Raw genomic sequence first — 17,397 nt, forward strand, 5'->3', positions numbered from 1 at the left:
TCTTAGATCACTGAAACAAGGGAGAATAGTAAAATAAAGATAGTTTATTAGTTTCCAGAGGGCACAAATTTAAAAAGGTATCAATGAAAAATTTCATACAGCCCAGCTCTCATTCTCTGCTCGTACCACAGCTCGTTAAGACAATGTATATTTATCTTTTACTGTGTGAAGGACACTGTGTAGTCTCAACTACTAAACATTTTACCTTTGCAGCAAGCTGTAGTCCAATTTTGTCAGCTTCGGCCTCCAATGTTCTACTGTATGGTCTGTCAAACATATACTAAGAAGAAATAAGAAAGAGAAGTTCCATTAAGGATATTTATTTCACAACAAAAGAAGTAGCAAAGGGCTATTTTTAAAATCAATTTCATGGAGTATCTAGGATATAGGTTTTATGCTCACCATGACTGACACTTAAAGAACACCATGGGAGGGGCACCTGGGTGGCTCAGCTAGTTAAGTATCTGATTCTTGGGGCACCTGGGTGGCTCAGTTGGTTAAGCATCTGACTTTGGCTCAGATCATGATCTCATGGTTCATGGGTTCGAGCCTCACTTTGGACTCTGTGCTGGCAGCTCAGGACCTGGAGCCTGCTTTGGATTCTCTATCTTCAGCTCTCTCTGCCCCTTCCCTGCTCATGTTCTCTCATTCGCTCTCTCTCTCTCAAAAATAAATAAACATTTTTAAAAAATTTTTTAAAAAGTACCTGACTCTTGATTTCAGCTCAGGTCATGATCTCACAGTTTAAGCCCTGCCTCAGGCTCTGCGCTGACAGTGCAGGGCCTGCTTGAGATTCTCTCTCTGTCCCTTCTCCATACTCACTCTCTCTCTCTCTCTCTCTTCTCTTAAAAAAGTACAAAAACATTAAAAAAAAAAAAAAGAACACCATGGTATAAAACATGAAGTACATGTTTTTATTAATAAAAAATAAAAAATAAAACAGTCTTTATTTCCTCCATCAGAGATTAATATTTTAAAAACATAAAAAGAATATTTAAAAATTTATGCCTATAGACTTCTAGAGAGTCTACAGTATCATATGGAGTAGAGGCCCCCCTTCCACACAGTTTCAATTTCCATGGCTTGAGTTACCCACTCAACTGCCGTCTGGAAGCAGATGGTCCCCCCACATACTGTCAGAAGGTCTATAGCAGCCTAACACTACGTCACAGTGCCTACGTCGCTCACATCACTTAATCTCACCACACAGGCATTTTATCACCTCACATCATCACAAGAAGATGGGGAATACAGTACAGTAAGATACTCTGAGAAGGCCACACTCACATAACATTTTTTACAGTATATTATTATAACTGTTCTATTTTATTATTGTTGTTCATCTCTTACTTATGTGCTTAACTTATAAACTTTTACCATCACTATGTACAGGAAAAAACACACTACAAATAGGATTTGGTACTATCTGAGGCTTTAGGAATCCACTGGGGTCTTGGAATATATCCCACCCTCCTTCCACCCCATTGGTAATACTGGGGGAGGGGCTACTACTATACAGGTATCCCTCTCTTTTGAAAAGTTTGCCTTATGCTACTTTGCTTTTACAAAAGACCTACATTAGTACCTGTTTTCACTAACCAAAAGAAATCCAAAGAGTACGTTTGTCTTTATGAAGAAGCCTAAAAGCAAAGGGACATAACATGAACTTAAGAAAGGGGAGGATACCTGCACTTCTACTTTCCAGTTACAATCTTTACCTTCTGTGCAGAGGATTCCCTAAGAAAGCTTCCTAATGCAAGCTTTTAATATGACCAAGGAACATTCTGATGTTGCAAGTTTTAAAAGAAAATTGAAGAAATAAGGCTATATAATAACCACTGACCCTACTAGGGAATTTATTTCAGAAAATTAACCAGAGAGCAGAATTTTCTTTCTTTGATAAATTATCTTAATTCTGTCTTTCTAAGTATTGATTAGTTAGGAAAATGAAATTTTCTTCCAACTTCAATAAAAAAATACAAATAGATAGCGTAACTTTAACTTTCTTAATTACTTGTATTTATGTGAATGCTCTCCAGTTAAATTTTAATTTTCAGTAAGTATGAAAATTTGTAGGAGATGGATCAATAAGCAGGACTTTTGAGAACAGAGCTATTAACAGGGAAACAATTTCTCAGAGGCAGCTACAGGTCAGTGATATCTAGAAATAATATAATCAGTCTAGTATATGACCACTAGCTATGACTTTCTTCCTTCTGGATCATGTCTTTTTTAGGTTGTTGAACTATATTATATAGTGTCTCCACTCTCAATGAGCAGTCTGCAGGAGTCCATCAAGTCTACTGACAGTATAACTGGTTTAAAATATTGGATTTTGTTTTAAAGGACAGAAGTTTACATTTAAGTCTAAATGCTGACACTTATTAACAGTTAACCCTCAGCTAATTGTTTAACCCCTCTAAGCCCAGTAGCATCATATGTAAAATGGAGTAGCACGGCACCAACCCCCTAAAGCTGCAGATAGGATAAAATGAGCAAATAATAATAACTCCTATTTATTGAGTCCTCATTTTGTACGAGGTACCGTGCTAAGTGCTTTAAATCACTGGTTCTCAACTGGATGCGATTTTGTCCCCCAGAGACATATGAGAATGTTTACAGACATTTTTGATCATCACAACTGTTTGGGGGAAAAAATGCTACTGGCATCTAGTGGGCAGAGATCAGATGCTTACAGTAGCTGTTTAGAGACTACTAAACATCCTGCAATGCAGAGGACAATTCCTCACAACAAAGAATTATCCAGTCCAAAACATCAGTAGCACTTAGATTAAGAGATCCTACTTTAGGGACGCCTGGGTGGCTCAGGCAAATAGGCGTCCGACTCTTGATTTTGGCTCAGGTCATGATCTCAAGGTTTGTGGGTTTAAGCCCTGCATTGAGATTCTCATTGAACCTGTGGAACCTGCTTGGGATTCTCTCTCTCGCTCCCTGCACCTGCCCCCTCCTCTCAAAATGAATATAAACTTCAAAATAAAAAGATCCTATTTTAAATGTATCATTAAACCAATAACAGTGCTTTGAGTTAGCCAGTATTATGCCAGTTTATACATGAAGAAACTGAGACCTGTAGTGAAGTAATTTGCTCAGGTTCTATAGAACTTAGGTCTAACAGCCTAAATTCAAACATAGGTCCATCTGCTCACAGCCTGTATTCTTAACCTCTGTACATAATTAATCTATAGTGCTTATCCTAATGCCTAACATATGGTAAGCACTCAATACATATTAGCTATTGTAATTATTACTAATTAATACCTGGTAGCATGCTATGAGGACTGCTATATTATACCTAAATCTTAAAATTACAAAAATAGAGGACTCTCCAATGGTTATGAAAAGGCCCCTGCTTCTTCCTTCATCTCTTCCTTTCTCTGGCAAATGTCAGCAATTCCTATCAGCATCCCCTCCTGCTCTTCAATCACAAGGAATGAGGCTTTCTAGAGAAAGAAACATTTCTTCATCACCAAAATCATGGGGGTAAAGAGGGCTCTTGATTTAGGGAAATAGAGTTCAAAGAGAAGTTATCACTTTATTTTTAGTTTATTATTAATTATTATATGAAGTAGCAAGATTCATCAAGTATTTTAAGTTTTTTTAAATTTTTTAATTTTTTTCAGGGAGAGAGCACAAGCGAGGAGGGGCAGAGAGGAGAGACAGAATCCAAGGCAGGCTCCAAGCCATCAGCACAGAACCTGACCTGGGGCTCGAAATCCGAACAGTGAGATCATGACCTGAGCCGAGATCTAGAGCTGATACTCAACGGAGGCACACGGGTGCCCCTTCATCAAGTATTTTAAAGAAAAAGCAGCTACAGTTTATCATTCCTATGTCAAAATCTTCAGATTCCAATACAGAAAAAAGTGATGTATTGATAAATGGGGAAAAAGAACTACATTAACTCCTTTGACTTCCCAACACAAAACAGAAATAAAATTCAAAATATGAGATCCTATAACCTAAGCAATAACCATTATTTTTTCCCTTTAAGAACTTTCATTTCAATATAAATGCATCCAAATAATATCGTAACACTGAATAAAAGACTTAGTTATCCAATTTCAAAAGCAATTTGTCTCAAAGAATTTTACACATTAGATTTAAACAGTACCCAGATGGCACAATGATGGGTGCTCCACAAATCATTAAATAAACAAATAACAGATTGTTCCTGAATAACCAAACCTCCCTGGACAAGAGGAAATATGTGAAGAAAGATGTAAAATAAAATAATTAATCATAGTTAACAAAGCAATTATCAAGACTGCACGACCTGCTTTCAGTACGGAAGTGTTTTGAACAAAGTGAGGGCCCCGGTAAATTTTATGATATGATCATCATTATACCTAAGTATTAAAAATGAAAGTGAACCTAGTAAGACTGTCCTTTCAGTACTGTCCAGGTCATCTTAATTTCTCTGGGAGTGAGAGGATGAGGATGGTAAAGCGGCTTCAGCCAACTCTGTGCCCATAAAAACGGACAGGTTTTAAGAGTTCTCCATCAACATGCAAATGTTTGGGAAAAGGGAGAGTCATCCAGTAAGTATACCACAATCACTATGAGAAACAAATGTTAAAAGTTTGAAGGTAAAGTGACAAAAGGAAAGAAAGGGCCTATACCTGGGTTTTCTCTCTTTAAAACCAGTAACTATATAACCCCTGCCCCTAAATACTATGTTAGCTGAAAGCTGCTAATAAGCCCTTGAAACCCATCTATCTCCATCTTTCAAAAGATGTCGTATTTTCCAACTTGAATGTTCATTTTTCGGGAATATCCCCTAAAAATGAGAAAATGTAAGACTAAAACTCAGTCGCTATATTTCATGATATGTGAGAACGCCTCTTGTATCTGTTACTTTATTGTAATCTTTAAAATATCCTCACCACATACCTCACCACACCAACTTATTATCTCACACTTACCTCCTGCAGTTTAGACTGTATCCACTGGCCCAAAAGTGCCAAACTATCTCGAGGACAAACAGCCCAAATCATTGTGAGAAAAATCATACCTAGGAAATCCAGTAAGTGAACCAAGCTAGCTTTTTCTGCCTGAGAATAAACAAAACAATGAAAATTACATTTAATAAATTAAGACAGTGTATCCTTACATTTTCTAGTTCATGATGTGTAATCACATTAAATGATTACATGTTTAACTCACCTTCACCAACTAAGATCACATGTTCTTTTTCTTCTGTGTGCTTTTTCTTTCCATTCCTTGCTTACATGTATAAACATTCATTCAACTAATATGTACTGAGCCACTTACCATCACTCAGATACAATGCCAGGTTCATAGACACGAATATGAGTTCATTAACTTATAGTTCTTATATTAACAAGCATAATAATCTTGTGAAATAGGTACAATTAGCCCTATTTTATAAAGAAACTAGGATGGGAGAAACTCAGAGAGTTGCCAAAATTCATACAGCTATTAGTAAAACTTGAAACCCAGGAAGTTTTAGTTTCTAATGTAATCATTAATTTCTTTTTAATTTTTAAATGTTTATTTATTTTTGAGACAGAGAGAGACAAAGCATGACTGGGGGAAGGGCAGAGAGAGAGAGAGAGAGACAGAGACAGAGACAGAGACAGAATCTGAAGCAGGTTCCAGGCTCTGAACTGTCAGCACAGAGCCTGATGGGAGACTTGAACTCACAAACCCTGAGATGACCTGAGCTCAAGTCAGATGCTTAACTGACTGAGCCACCCATGCAACCCTCATTAAATTTTTTTTTAAAGGAAATAAATGTGCTCATTATGCTTATACCTTGTACCTTTGGATAGACTAAATACTGCTAACAAGAAAAATTCAGGAAAAGATTAGAAATTTATTTTTAATAAAAGACTTCTGGACTTCATGACCTAATATATGAAATATGATTCATTCATGCAAGTTTGCAATGTTATCACTCTGGTATTTCTCATTAGGAAATCGAGTTCTATGAAGTTTTATGTTTATAGCACTAACCAATTTTACTTAAAATACTTGTTTTAAGTAGTAATCTCTAAATACAAGTTTAATGCACTGGATTGTTCACTGTTCCCCATTAAAGGTGATTAATAAATGCTGATAATACAGAAATCATTACTTGAACGTGTAAAATATAGCTGACAACTAAAAATAATCACACAGAACACTTCTCTTAACAATATAACCTTCCCTCACAAAGCATTCTTTGCTTCATTATATGAACTGTGTGTCATGAAAAACAATTATGGCATTATTTTAGCACAAAGGAATAAAACTACAAATGATGAAGTCATTATAGAAGAGAAAATCCTTGTTATTAATTATTAAAGAATAAAATTGCCACTACAGTCTTAGAAAAATTTAAAAAAATTTTAATATGTATTTGTGGAATGAAGAAAACATGAATACTGCTAAAAAAGACAGTGCGGATGATGTCTAAAAGGCCTCTACAAAGAAATATTAACTATTTTCAATTTTTAAGACTACTATTTTCTTTTTATGTCTTATCTAATTAGTGTTCTGCACTGACAGAGATGACAACAATGTGCTGAATGAGGCACTGAAGTAGAGGCCAGAAAAATAAACGTGTACAGAATATGAATATCTTTTAAGTGCTAAAAATGGCCAAAATTGATTTTGCAGTTATGAAGCCCTTTCTTGAAAGACAATCTTTTTCGACTGCTTAGATTTATTCTTCTATATACCTATTTAAGGAAAATGTTTTTTATACTTTTCTGTAATTCAGAAGAAATAAAGGAGATAATTACCGTTTGTGCTTCAGAGAAGCACAACTGTGGCCCACCTCAACTTATCAGTACTTTAAGGAATAGACAGAATTTGAGATGACTTTTATGGAGATTAAGAAAATTAGCATTTCCGCTGAGAGGGGCAAGATGGCGGAGAAGTAAGGAGCTCCGTACTTGCATTCGCGCCCATACANCAATAACACTGAAAATAAATGGGCTGAATGCTCCAATCAAAAGACACAGGTTAGGAGAATGGATAAAACAACAGAATCTATCTATATGCTGTCTACAAGAAACTCATTTTAGACTGGAAGATACCTGCANAAATAAAATAAAATGCTTAATTAAAAAAAAGAACATTAGCATTTCCATTTAAAGTTAATATTACTTGCATTTCTGACATAACATTTTACAATCCTATAACTATTTACTTCATGTTTTCAATAGAAAATACGCCTCTCTCTAATTAATGTGGACAAAAGAGATATGCTTATTTTTAATGAATAAAAATAAATATATGAATAAACAAACACATTAGCTTTTTGTACTCATACCAAGTAAAACAGATGTGTATTCACAGAATCATAAATCAACCTGAATTCTATGATCCGTTAGAAAAAGGGCTGCCAATTACCAGGTCACCGTGGTCAAAGAAAGCAAGGCTAGGTTTGCAAACAGAAGACTTGGGTTAAAGTCCCAATTCATGACTTGGTCACATTACTCATGTTACTTAAAGTCGTTTTAAGCATTAATTTCCTCATGTATAATGTAGGGATATTAAATATATACTTAATGAGGGTGGTATTAAAATTATAATTGAGAAGGTATGTATTTAAAAGCTCAGCAAACTATAAAATGGCAGGGTACCATTATTATTACTCTGCATTAATTATATATGGCATATCATTCTAGAGATTTTCGTAGATGCTCCAAGCCATCTTCTGAGAATAAAAAAGCAAAAAAACTGATTTACCCACTTAAATAGTAATATCACTTTCATATAGTTAATTTTCTGACTAGATTACAACTATGTTAATAATTATGGGAAAGTTTAAAATCTAATTAGAAATAATTAGAGGATGAGAATAATTACTTTTTAGCAAAAGAGACAGGTGATAAAAATAGTATTTAAGAAAAACACTAATTATTTTGGTATAAAATACTAAAGACTGTAAAAACTCTCAAAATTAGCCAGTCATATTTTTTTAGGTAACAGAATACGTCAGTTGCTAAAAATTAAAATTCTACTTTTAAAGAAAATGAAACTGTAAAAAGATTCAGTTTTACAAGATTTAACTTGCTAACTTCCAAGCAGTATTTCAACAACTGAACATTCATCGTAGGTACTTACAGCATGCCCAAGTACCGCATGTGCTATTTCATGGCCCAGAAGGAAGGAAAGTTGATGAGCATCAGTCACACTATTTAAAAGCCCAGTGAAGATAAACACTTGTCCATTCTGCACCAGAAAGAAAATGATGTTAGCAATCATCTGGAACATTTTATAAAAACAAGGATATTAATCTTAACAATTAAAAATTAGATGTAAGAACAGTTACTTACTGGAAGCACAAAGGCATTTATATCTGGGGAATCAACCACATGAATAGTCCAATTGATCTCAGAGATCCCTGGAATATCTTTATTGCATTCAATCAAATGATAAACCACTTCTTTAACCATTAGGTATCGAGCATCCTTCTCAGTTAGCATATCATTTTTAAACTCTTCCATCCACTGAAAGATTTAAAAGTCATCTTTATTTTAAGAGAGTTTTAGCTCTAAAAATGTTTATATTGCTTCATGAAGAGTTAAATGACTACCCATTGTTGAACATTTTAATTTTTAATTATGTAAAAATCTACATATACTCAACACTCAAATTCTTAAATTTGAATTATTCATGCAAAGGCAATGTGCTTTCTCACAAATGGAATAAATTCTAATAACTAAGATTTTTCATACAAATTGGTTGAAATAAAACTTTCATCTTTTCTATTAGCTTATAAACAAATAAAATCCTTAAATATTATTCCTACTTTCCTAAACATTTTAGGAAACCAAACAGGGTCTAGGAAACAAAGAGTTCACATAAGGAAGAATAACAGAAAAGAAAATTACTTTCATAACCCACTAAATAGAAAAACACCTTATAGTTAATAAAAAAGTTAAACTTCTAGGGCGCCTCGGTGGCTCAGTCGGTTAAGTGTCCGATTTCAGCTCAGGTCATGATCTCAGCCAGGTCCATGGGTTCAAGTCCCACATGGGGCTCTGTGCTGAGCTCTTGCCCAGAACCTGCTGCCTGCCTCGGATTCTGTCTCCTTCTCTCCTTGTCCCTCTCCTGCTCACACTGTCTCACTCTCTCTCTCTCAAAAATAAATAAATATTTTTAAAAAATTTTTTAAAGTTAAACTTCTTATATATAATTATAGTACTTTACCGTATCCCTATAGGAACATGTGCTTGAATGCTAGTATCAAGCAGGTTATTATGTTTGTAGGCTAAAAAATTAAAAGAATATTATGTACGTGCACATCATTCTTTAAAGTTTCTAAGAGAAATGAATGGTGGAAGATACGCTAATTTACCAGTAGGCCTGTCTCAATCTTTCCAGAACATTTTCCTCAAACCTGCTTCAGACAAGACTATCCCAAGAAACATCTCCAATCTCTGTAAAAGCTCTACTAGAAGAAATGCATCTTTTTAGTGAAAAAACATTGTTATTTCTTTTTTAAATGGTAACTTTTCACTGACAAACTCGGAAGCTTAAATGCAAATAAACGATATAAAGATTTCACCAAAGCAGTCAAATGAGACCATGAGACATGAATTCAATAAATACTGAGTATATGCTAAGTGTGTGTTCACAACTGGAGAAAGAGGGTCTGTCCTCAAGAAACTCACTAGTCATGTAAAATGCTTAACTATCTGAGTTATTGTTCTTTCTAAAGAATTAAAGCTTCTTGGGGCTCCTGGATGGCTCAGCTGGTTAAATGTCCAACTCTTGATTTCAGCTCAGGTCATGATCTCATGGTTCCTGAGTTTGAGCATCGTAATGGGCTTTGTGCTGCTAGCAGCACAGAGCCTGCTAGGGATTCTCTCTCTCTCCCTCTCTCTCTGCCCCTCCCCTGCTTGCACTCTCTCTCNGCCAGGCACCTGGGTGGCTCAGTTGGTTAAGCGTCCGAATTCGGCTCAGTTCATGATCTCATGGTTCGTGAGTTCGAGCCCCGTGTCGTGCTCTGTGCAGACAGCTTAGAACCTACAGCCTGCTTCGGATTCTGTGTCTCCCTCTCTCTTTGACCCTCCCCCGCTCACACTGTCTGTCTCTTTCTCTTTCTCTCAAAAATAAATTTAAAAAACATGAAAAAAATATATATATAATTGTCAAATATATATACACATATAATTCCCAAAAATGAGGTTTGGGGAAAAACTACCTTATTCTACATTACTTTCAAGGTACAAACATTTGTATTACATATGTACTTATCTGAGAAACATATACTAACACTACCTTGTACATTGTGCTAGTACCTAAGATAATATGATAAAAACAGACAGGGTCTCTGTTCCCATAGAGCTTAGTCTAACAAAGGAGACAGATCAGTAAAGAAGTAATTATGCAAATAATTATTATGTTACCCTCATGATAAGTGATTTAAAGAAAAAGCACACTATGCGAAGAGAAAATGAAAGCAGGAGACCTGACCCCAGTACAGCCAGGCACTGGACACAATTACAAATGAGCTGGTCATAACTCAGTCTGTATGCAGGACACCCTTTAGAGCATAATGTAGCCAACCTGCCTCACCCAGTCCAGATAATCAAGGAAGACTTTCCTGAGAAAGTGACGTTTAAGGTGACATGTGATTAGCAGGAATTAGCTGGATGAATGAAAGGATATGCAATGGAGGTAGTAGGAACACTAAGTGTGAAAGTTTGGAGGCCTTTTGGGAAAATGCTAATTTTCTATCAGAGACTAACATGAAAAAGTAGTGTATCTTTCATACTTAAGAAACTTTGCTGCTTTGAGTATATTAAGCAATCTAGGTATAAACAATTCTCACTACTTACTGCTTCATATTCCAGTTCTGATAAAAGTCTGAAATGTTCTTTCCCCAATAATAGTAGCTTGCTCCTTCCTGTGATAGGACTCACTTCCAGGTGAGTAAAATAAAACACTACAAAGAGCAATCCAAAACTACTGAAACAAAGGAGTAACTTCCATTTATTCTTTCTTAAACTTTCTTTAAATAGTTCCTTCTTGTTAGGAGGAAGTGCCTGCCACCATTTCCTTATGCCCCTAGAGCAAAAAGAAAAATTCAAAGTTCTGACAATAGTATCAGCACATATCACCAAAACTTAATCTTATGCTAGAATTTTATGTCATCATATACTTGAATTTTTGTGATATATTTCTCTGTATAGATAGGTTTTTTCCATTTATAAAATTCTTAGCTAAGTGATGAAAAAGCAATCAGTTATAAAAATTCTAATGCTCATTTAAAGTTTCTTCTTATTTTAAAGGTGAACACTAAATGAGTAGCTATTTTACAACTACCACTAGTTAACACGTATTGACTGTTTACCACATGCAAACTACTGTTCTGATTGTTATACATACGTCATCTCACTTAATTTTCACAAAAACCCTGTTACCGAAGAGAAAATTGAGACAGAGAGAAGGTAAGCAACTTGTCCAAGGCTGCAGAGGTAATAAGGGAAAACCAGGCAAGGAAGACCATGTGATCCCAGAGTATTAGCACGTAACCGCTTGATAGGGATGGTCTGCCCAAATCTACACCCAAGCGGTTATGGCACAAGTCATCTATACCTGTAACCACGATTCACCCACCCTGCTCATCAGACTTCCAGCACAATCTGTTAGTACTTCAGCAAGGTACATGGAAAACTACCTCACCATTGCTTTTAGAAATAAAAATTGCTGGGGCACCTGGGTGGCCCAGTCGGTTAAGCGTATAACTTTGGCTCAGCTCATGATCTCACAGTTTATGAGTCTAAGCCCCACATTGGGCTCTGTGCTGATGGCTCAGAGCCTGGAACCTGCTTTGGATTCTGTGTCTCCCTCTCTCTATGGCCCTCCCCCACTCATGCTCTGTCTCTGTCTCTCTCAAAAACAAATAATTAAAACATTAAATAAACATCGCTCACTAGCAGAAACTCCACTACCCCCTCAAGAACGTAAGAAAGGAAAGGTAATAGGGGCATAACCACTGTAAATAAGAAAATGAGAGACTGTGTAGTCGGCACATGGAGGTCCACTTCTACCAGGCAACGTTTTTGACAAGCAATGTTTTCAATAATGAGACAAAATTTTTCCTCGTGAGCTCATCTGTGAAATCACAACAAAAATCTAAGATATATACATCATTCTCTTGACAAAACTCATCTTACAAAATAATTTCAAGTTATTTTAATTTTATTAAGTCATACACGTAAAATGCCTCAAATTGTTCCAACCTGAAAAAACTTAGGCCAGACTACAAAGTATACATATTTCCTATTTAAAACTTTAAATGACTTATCATTTGCTTTCAATATATGGCAAAAACACAGCTTAAAAGAAAATGTTAAGTGATTACAATAGAAACAACAAAAAGTTAAAAAGAATGATTAAAAAGAATGAAAAAGAACAGTTGGCTAAGACCCTGGTCTGAGTTGTGACAAAGATCCTCTCTTGCACCAAACTCTACTCAGGCTCCCCTGAACTTTCTTCAGCTAGGCCTTACCTCTACTTCTGTATTCATCTCTGTGTTGTCCAGGTTTAGCCAGAATCCTGCTAAGTCAGGTTAGATAGAATTTCCCCCCACCTCCATAACTGATCACCCTCAATACCTGATTGGGTTCCTCATCATTCACTAGCCCCCTGATGATGCCTGATCACCCTCACCTGGCCTTCAACAAGAAGCCTAGTAGGGTCAGGACAGGGAGAATTCCCACTTCCTCCTGATGCTTCCTCTTCATAATTTTTCATCCAACAAACCCCAGCCTGCTCCTTAGCTATAAATTCCCATTTGCCCATGCTGTATTCAGAATTAACTGTGGTTGTATACTTAGTTCTCTCTTCCCTTACTGCAAAAGTCCTGAATAAAATCTGTGTTTACTGCTTTAATTGTTGTCTAGCTCTGGTTTTCTATGATTGTCATTACCTACATAAAGAGCTAACACAACTGTGTAATTTCTGGGTGCGAGTGTCAAATCACATAAAACTGGGTTGGTTAGTATGGGAGTAAGAGGGAGTAAGAGCTAGAAAGGGCTTCACAGTCAGCAAACATAAGAATGACAAGACAATGCTTAACTTTACCTTTCTTCAATCTTCATGGAGCAAATAAAACAAGATTAATTACAGGGGTAGGCTTAAATTAAATATAGAGTATTATTTAGCTATGAAAACATAATTATTATGAAGAACTACCCAAAAGAAAATAACAAAAATGTGTTGGAAATAAAGAAAAATAAATACTAATTAAGTATTAATTTGGCTAGGAATGAGCCCATTCTTAAATAAGTGAACTCCTTCAGTTTCATGACCCATTGCCTTAGATTTCATAAAATAAAAAGTTACTTTTTTAAGTACTGTTCTTATACACAAACTATAAGCAACATCTCTCATTCTTGTAACCATAAATAGAAAATTGTTTTAAAAGTATCCTATATAATTTTTTAAAGATCACATTGTTATACAATAATATGTAGTAAATTATTTCAAGATTATTAAATCATTTCTAACAAAACTGGGTAAAAACAACCATTTGGAAACTTAATTTTGAGGTAAACATGGGAGGGAAATCTAACAGGTTTTCTTTAAAAGTACAGTTTTACAACTACCTTTTAAGTTTATTTTTTTAAAAAAGTTTTTTACCTGCCTACAATGATTGCAAATAGTTTCTGCACTGGTTTAAGAATAATCAACAAGAGAGGAACCGGAGCAGCTTGAAACCGAGGGGAAGTGTGAAAACTTCTGATGTCTCCTTCTCCTGTGGGAAGACACCTTAGAGGACGTAATACTGAGAGAGCAGGAGCTCCTACAGCTTCTTTTCTCAGAAGCTGTCTTGAAAGAGAGTCATTCCATGCAGTCCATTTTGGGGTAACCATCCAAATTTCTTTACGGCTCACATTCAAGAGGCATTCTGGTCTTTTGGTATTAAGAGTCCTATAAGAATAAAAATTTTTAGGCAGAAAAGTCAACCTATCACACTGATGTACTCCCAGACCCTGATACTTATTAACTGTATGAATAATTTGTACTTGATGACAGTCTGGTGAGGTTACAGCTAGTGTGTTACACAGTCTCCAGCTGGTCAGCAAGTGAAATCGGAAGAAAACGCAGTTTCTAGTAGCAGATTGCAGTCCATAGATGAAGCTCATCTTTCTTCTCCTGAATTATCTGGAACACAAAAAATAAGTTATAAATATCTCCGGAAAACACTTACTCACAAAACTGTTGCTGTTCAGTTGTTCTTCCCTTGACACACCTCAGACTGAATTAACCTTGGGTTTCTACTCACCAGCCCTTACAGCAGTGCCTCTCAGCAATACAAACCAAAGAAGTTTAAAAAAAAAAAAAAAGCTTTTGCTCACTCTTTTTTTACTCTACAATATACCTTTTAGAAACTTGGATTTTTTTTCTTCTTTTCATTTTTTAGTTTTAGTTGGGGGAAGTCTGTTTTTATTTTAACAGCTAAATTATTAGGGATTAAGAAATGGAATAAACAAAACAAAAATAACCAGTATGCCAGTAAATTTTAGCAATTAGTACTAACTAGGAGGAAAAGCATTTAATGGAAGAATAAGATCTAAGTTTTAAAATGTATTTTTTAAAATACAAATTTGATGCAGAAAAAGCATTTGACAAACTACAGCATCCTTCTTGATACAAACCCTTAGGAAAGTAGGGATAGAAGGACTGTACCTCAAGATCATAAGTGCCATATACAAAAAACCCACCACTAATATTGTCCTCAATGGGGAAAAACTGAGAGGTTTCCCCCTAAGGTCAGGAACATGACAAGGATGTCCATTCTCGCCACTCTTATTCAACATGGTGTTGGAACTTCTACCTCAGCAATCAGGCAACACAAAGAAATAAAAGGCATCCAAATTGGCAAGGAGGAAGTCAAATTTTCGCTCTTCACAGACAACATGGTACTCTATGTGGAAAACCCAAGATTCCACCAAAAAATGGCTAGAACTGATACATGAATTCAGCAAAGTTGTAGGATATAAAATCAATGTAGAGAAATTGTTCACATTTCTATATCCCAATAATGAAGCAGCAGAAAGAGAAATCAAAGAAACGATCCCATTTACAACTGCACCAAAAGACATAAAATACCCAGGAATAAACATAACCAAAGACATAAAAAATCTATACAACGAAAACTATAGAAAGCTTATGAAAGAAACTGAAGACCATACACAAAAGAATGAAAAACATTCCATGCTCATAGTTTGGAAGAACAAATACTGGTAAACTGTCAATACTACACAATCTACACATTCAAAACAATCCCTATCAAAATAAAACACCAGCATTCTTCACAGAGCTAGAACAATCCTAAAATTTGTATGGAAGCAGAAAAGACCCCAAATAGCAAAAGCAATTATGAAAAAGAAAACCAAAGTGGGACTTAAAGCTGTCTTACAAAGCTATAATCATCAAGACAGTACGGTAATGGCACAAACACAATCAGATCAATGGAACAGGACAGAGATCCCAGAAATGGACCCACAAACATATGGCCAACTTATCTTTGACAAAGCATGAAAGAATATCCAATGGAGTAAAGACAGTCTTGTCAGAAAATGGTGCTGGGAGAACTGGACAGTGATATGGAGAAGAATGAACCTGGACCACTTTCTTATACCATACACAAAAATCAACTCAAAATGGATTTAGGAAAGACCTAAACATATGACAGGAAGCCATCAAAATCTTAGAGGAGAAAACAGGCAACAATCTCTTAGACTTTGGCTGCAGCAACTTCTTACTTGACACGTCTCTGGAGGCAAGGGAAACAAAAGCAAAAATGAACTACTGGGACCTCCTCAAGATAAAAATCTTCTGCACAGTGAAGGAAACAGAAACAATCAGCAAAAGTAAAAGGCAACCGACAGAATGGGAGAAGATATTTGCAAATGACATATCAAATAAAGGGTTAGTGTACAAAATCTATAAATAACTTACCAAACTCAACACTCAAAAAACATATAATCCAGTGAAAAAAATGGGAAAAAGACATGAACAGACACTTCTCCAAAGAAGACATCCAGATGCCCAAATCACATATGGAAAAAGGCTAAACATCACTCAATATCAGGGAAATACAAATCAAAACCACCATGAGAGGCACCTGGGTGGCTCAGTCGGTTAAGCGTCTGACTTTGGCTCAGGTCATGATCTCACAGTCCATGGGTTGGAGCCCCGGTTTGGGCTCTGTGCTAACAACTCAGAGCCTGGAGTCTGCTTCAGATTCTGTGTCTCCCTCTCTCTCTGCCCCTCCCCCGCTCATTCTCTGTCTCACATGTCTCTCAAAATAAAATAAAGACATAAAAAAAATTTTTTAAAAACCCACGAGATACCATGTCACACCTGTCTGAACAGTTAAAATTAACAAGTCAGGCAACAACAGATGTTGGTGAGGATGCAGAGAAAGAGGAACCCTTATGCACTGTTAGAGGGCAAACTGGTGAAGCCACTCCAGAAAATAGTACGGAGTTTACTCAAAAACTTAAAAATAGAATTACCCTTCAACCCAGCAACTGCACTACTAGGTATTTAACCAAAGGATATAGAAGTGGTGATTTGAAGGGGCACAGGCACCCCAATGTTTACAGCAGTGCTATCTACAATAGTCAAAGTATGGAAAGAGCCCACATGTCCATCGACAGATGAATGGATAAAGAAGAGGGGCACTGGGGTGTCTCAGTAAGTTAAGCATCTGACTCCAGCTCAGGTCATGACCTTGCAGTTCATGAGTTCAAGCCCCACATCGTGCCATTGGGCTCTGTGCTGACAGCTCAGAGCCTGGAGCCTGTTTCAGATTCTGTGTCTACCTCTCTGTCCTTCCCCTGCTCACACTATGTTTCTCTCTCTCTCTCAAAAATAAACATTAAAAAATAAAGAAGATATGGTATGTATATACAATGGAGTATTACTCGGCAATCAAAAAGAATGAAATCTTGCCATCTGCAACAACTTGGGTGGAACTAGAGTGTATTATAAGTGAAATTAGCTAGAGAAAGACAAATATCATATGACCATGCATATCTAAAATTTAAGATACAAAACAGATGAACATATAGAAGGGAAGCAAAAATAATATAAAATAAAAATAGAGAAGGGAACAAAACATAAGAGACTCTTAACTATAGAGAACTTAGGGTTGCTGGAGGGTTTGTGGGTGGGGGGATGGGATAAATGGGCAAGGGGCATTAGGAAAGACACTTGTTGGGATGAGCAGTGGGTGTTATATGTAGAGGATGAAACTACTTCTAAAAAGATTATTGCACTATATGCTAACTAATTTGGATGTAAATTTAGAATAAATGTATATTTAAAAAATAAATAAGTAAATAAAATAAAATACAAACTTGATCCTTTCACATATAGTCTTGGCACTTGTGACAG

The 17,397-nt window shown here is 36.0% G+C and overlaps 1 protein-coding gene across 2 annotated transcripts in view; it reads right to left on the reverse strand.

The window, feature by feature from the left end:
• Positions 1-17,397, reverse strand: part of OMA1 (OMA1 zinc metallopeptidase) — a 79,546-nt gene that overhangs the window by 54,080 nt on the left and 8,069 nt on the right. Inside the window, exons 1-7 of one of the 2 annotated variants that reach the window (XM_077768064.1) lie at positions 14,016-14,104; positions 13,630-13,920; positions 10,821-11,049; positions 8,310-8,483; positions 8,098-8,205; positions 4,944-5,072; positions 206-280 (exon numbers count right to left, since the gene is read on the reverse strand). In XM_077768064.1, the coding sequence (XP_077624190.1) occupies positions 206-280; positions 4,944-5,072; positions 8,098-8,205; positions 8,310-8,483; positions 10,821-11,049; positions 13,630-13,862 (948 nt within the window). In that variant the 5' untranslated portion in view covers positions 13,863-13,920; positions 14,016-14,104. Of the gene's footprint in view, positions 1-205; positions 281-4,943; positions 5,073-8,097; positions 8,206-8,309; positions 8,484-10,820; positions 11,050-13,629; positions 14,155-17,397 lie in introns of those variants that run through there. The other variant, XM_077768063.1, reaches the window with a different exon arrangement.

This window comes from Crocuta crocuta, unplaced genomic scaffold (assembly GCF_008692635.1).
Source record: "Crocuta crocuta isolate KB4526 unplaced genomic scaffold, BGI_CrCroc_1.0 scaffold85, whole genome shotgun sequence".
NCBI lineage: Eukaryota > Metazoa > Chordata > Mammalia > Carnivora > Hyaenidae > Crocuta > Crocuta crocuta.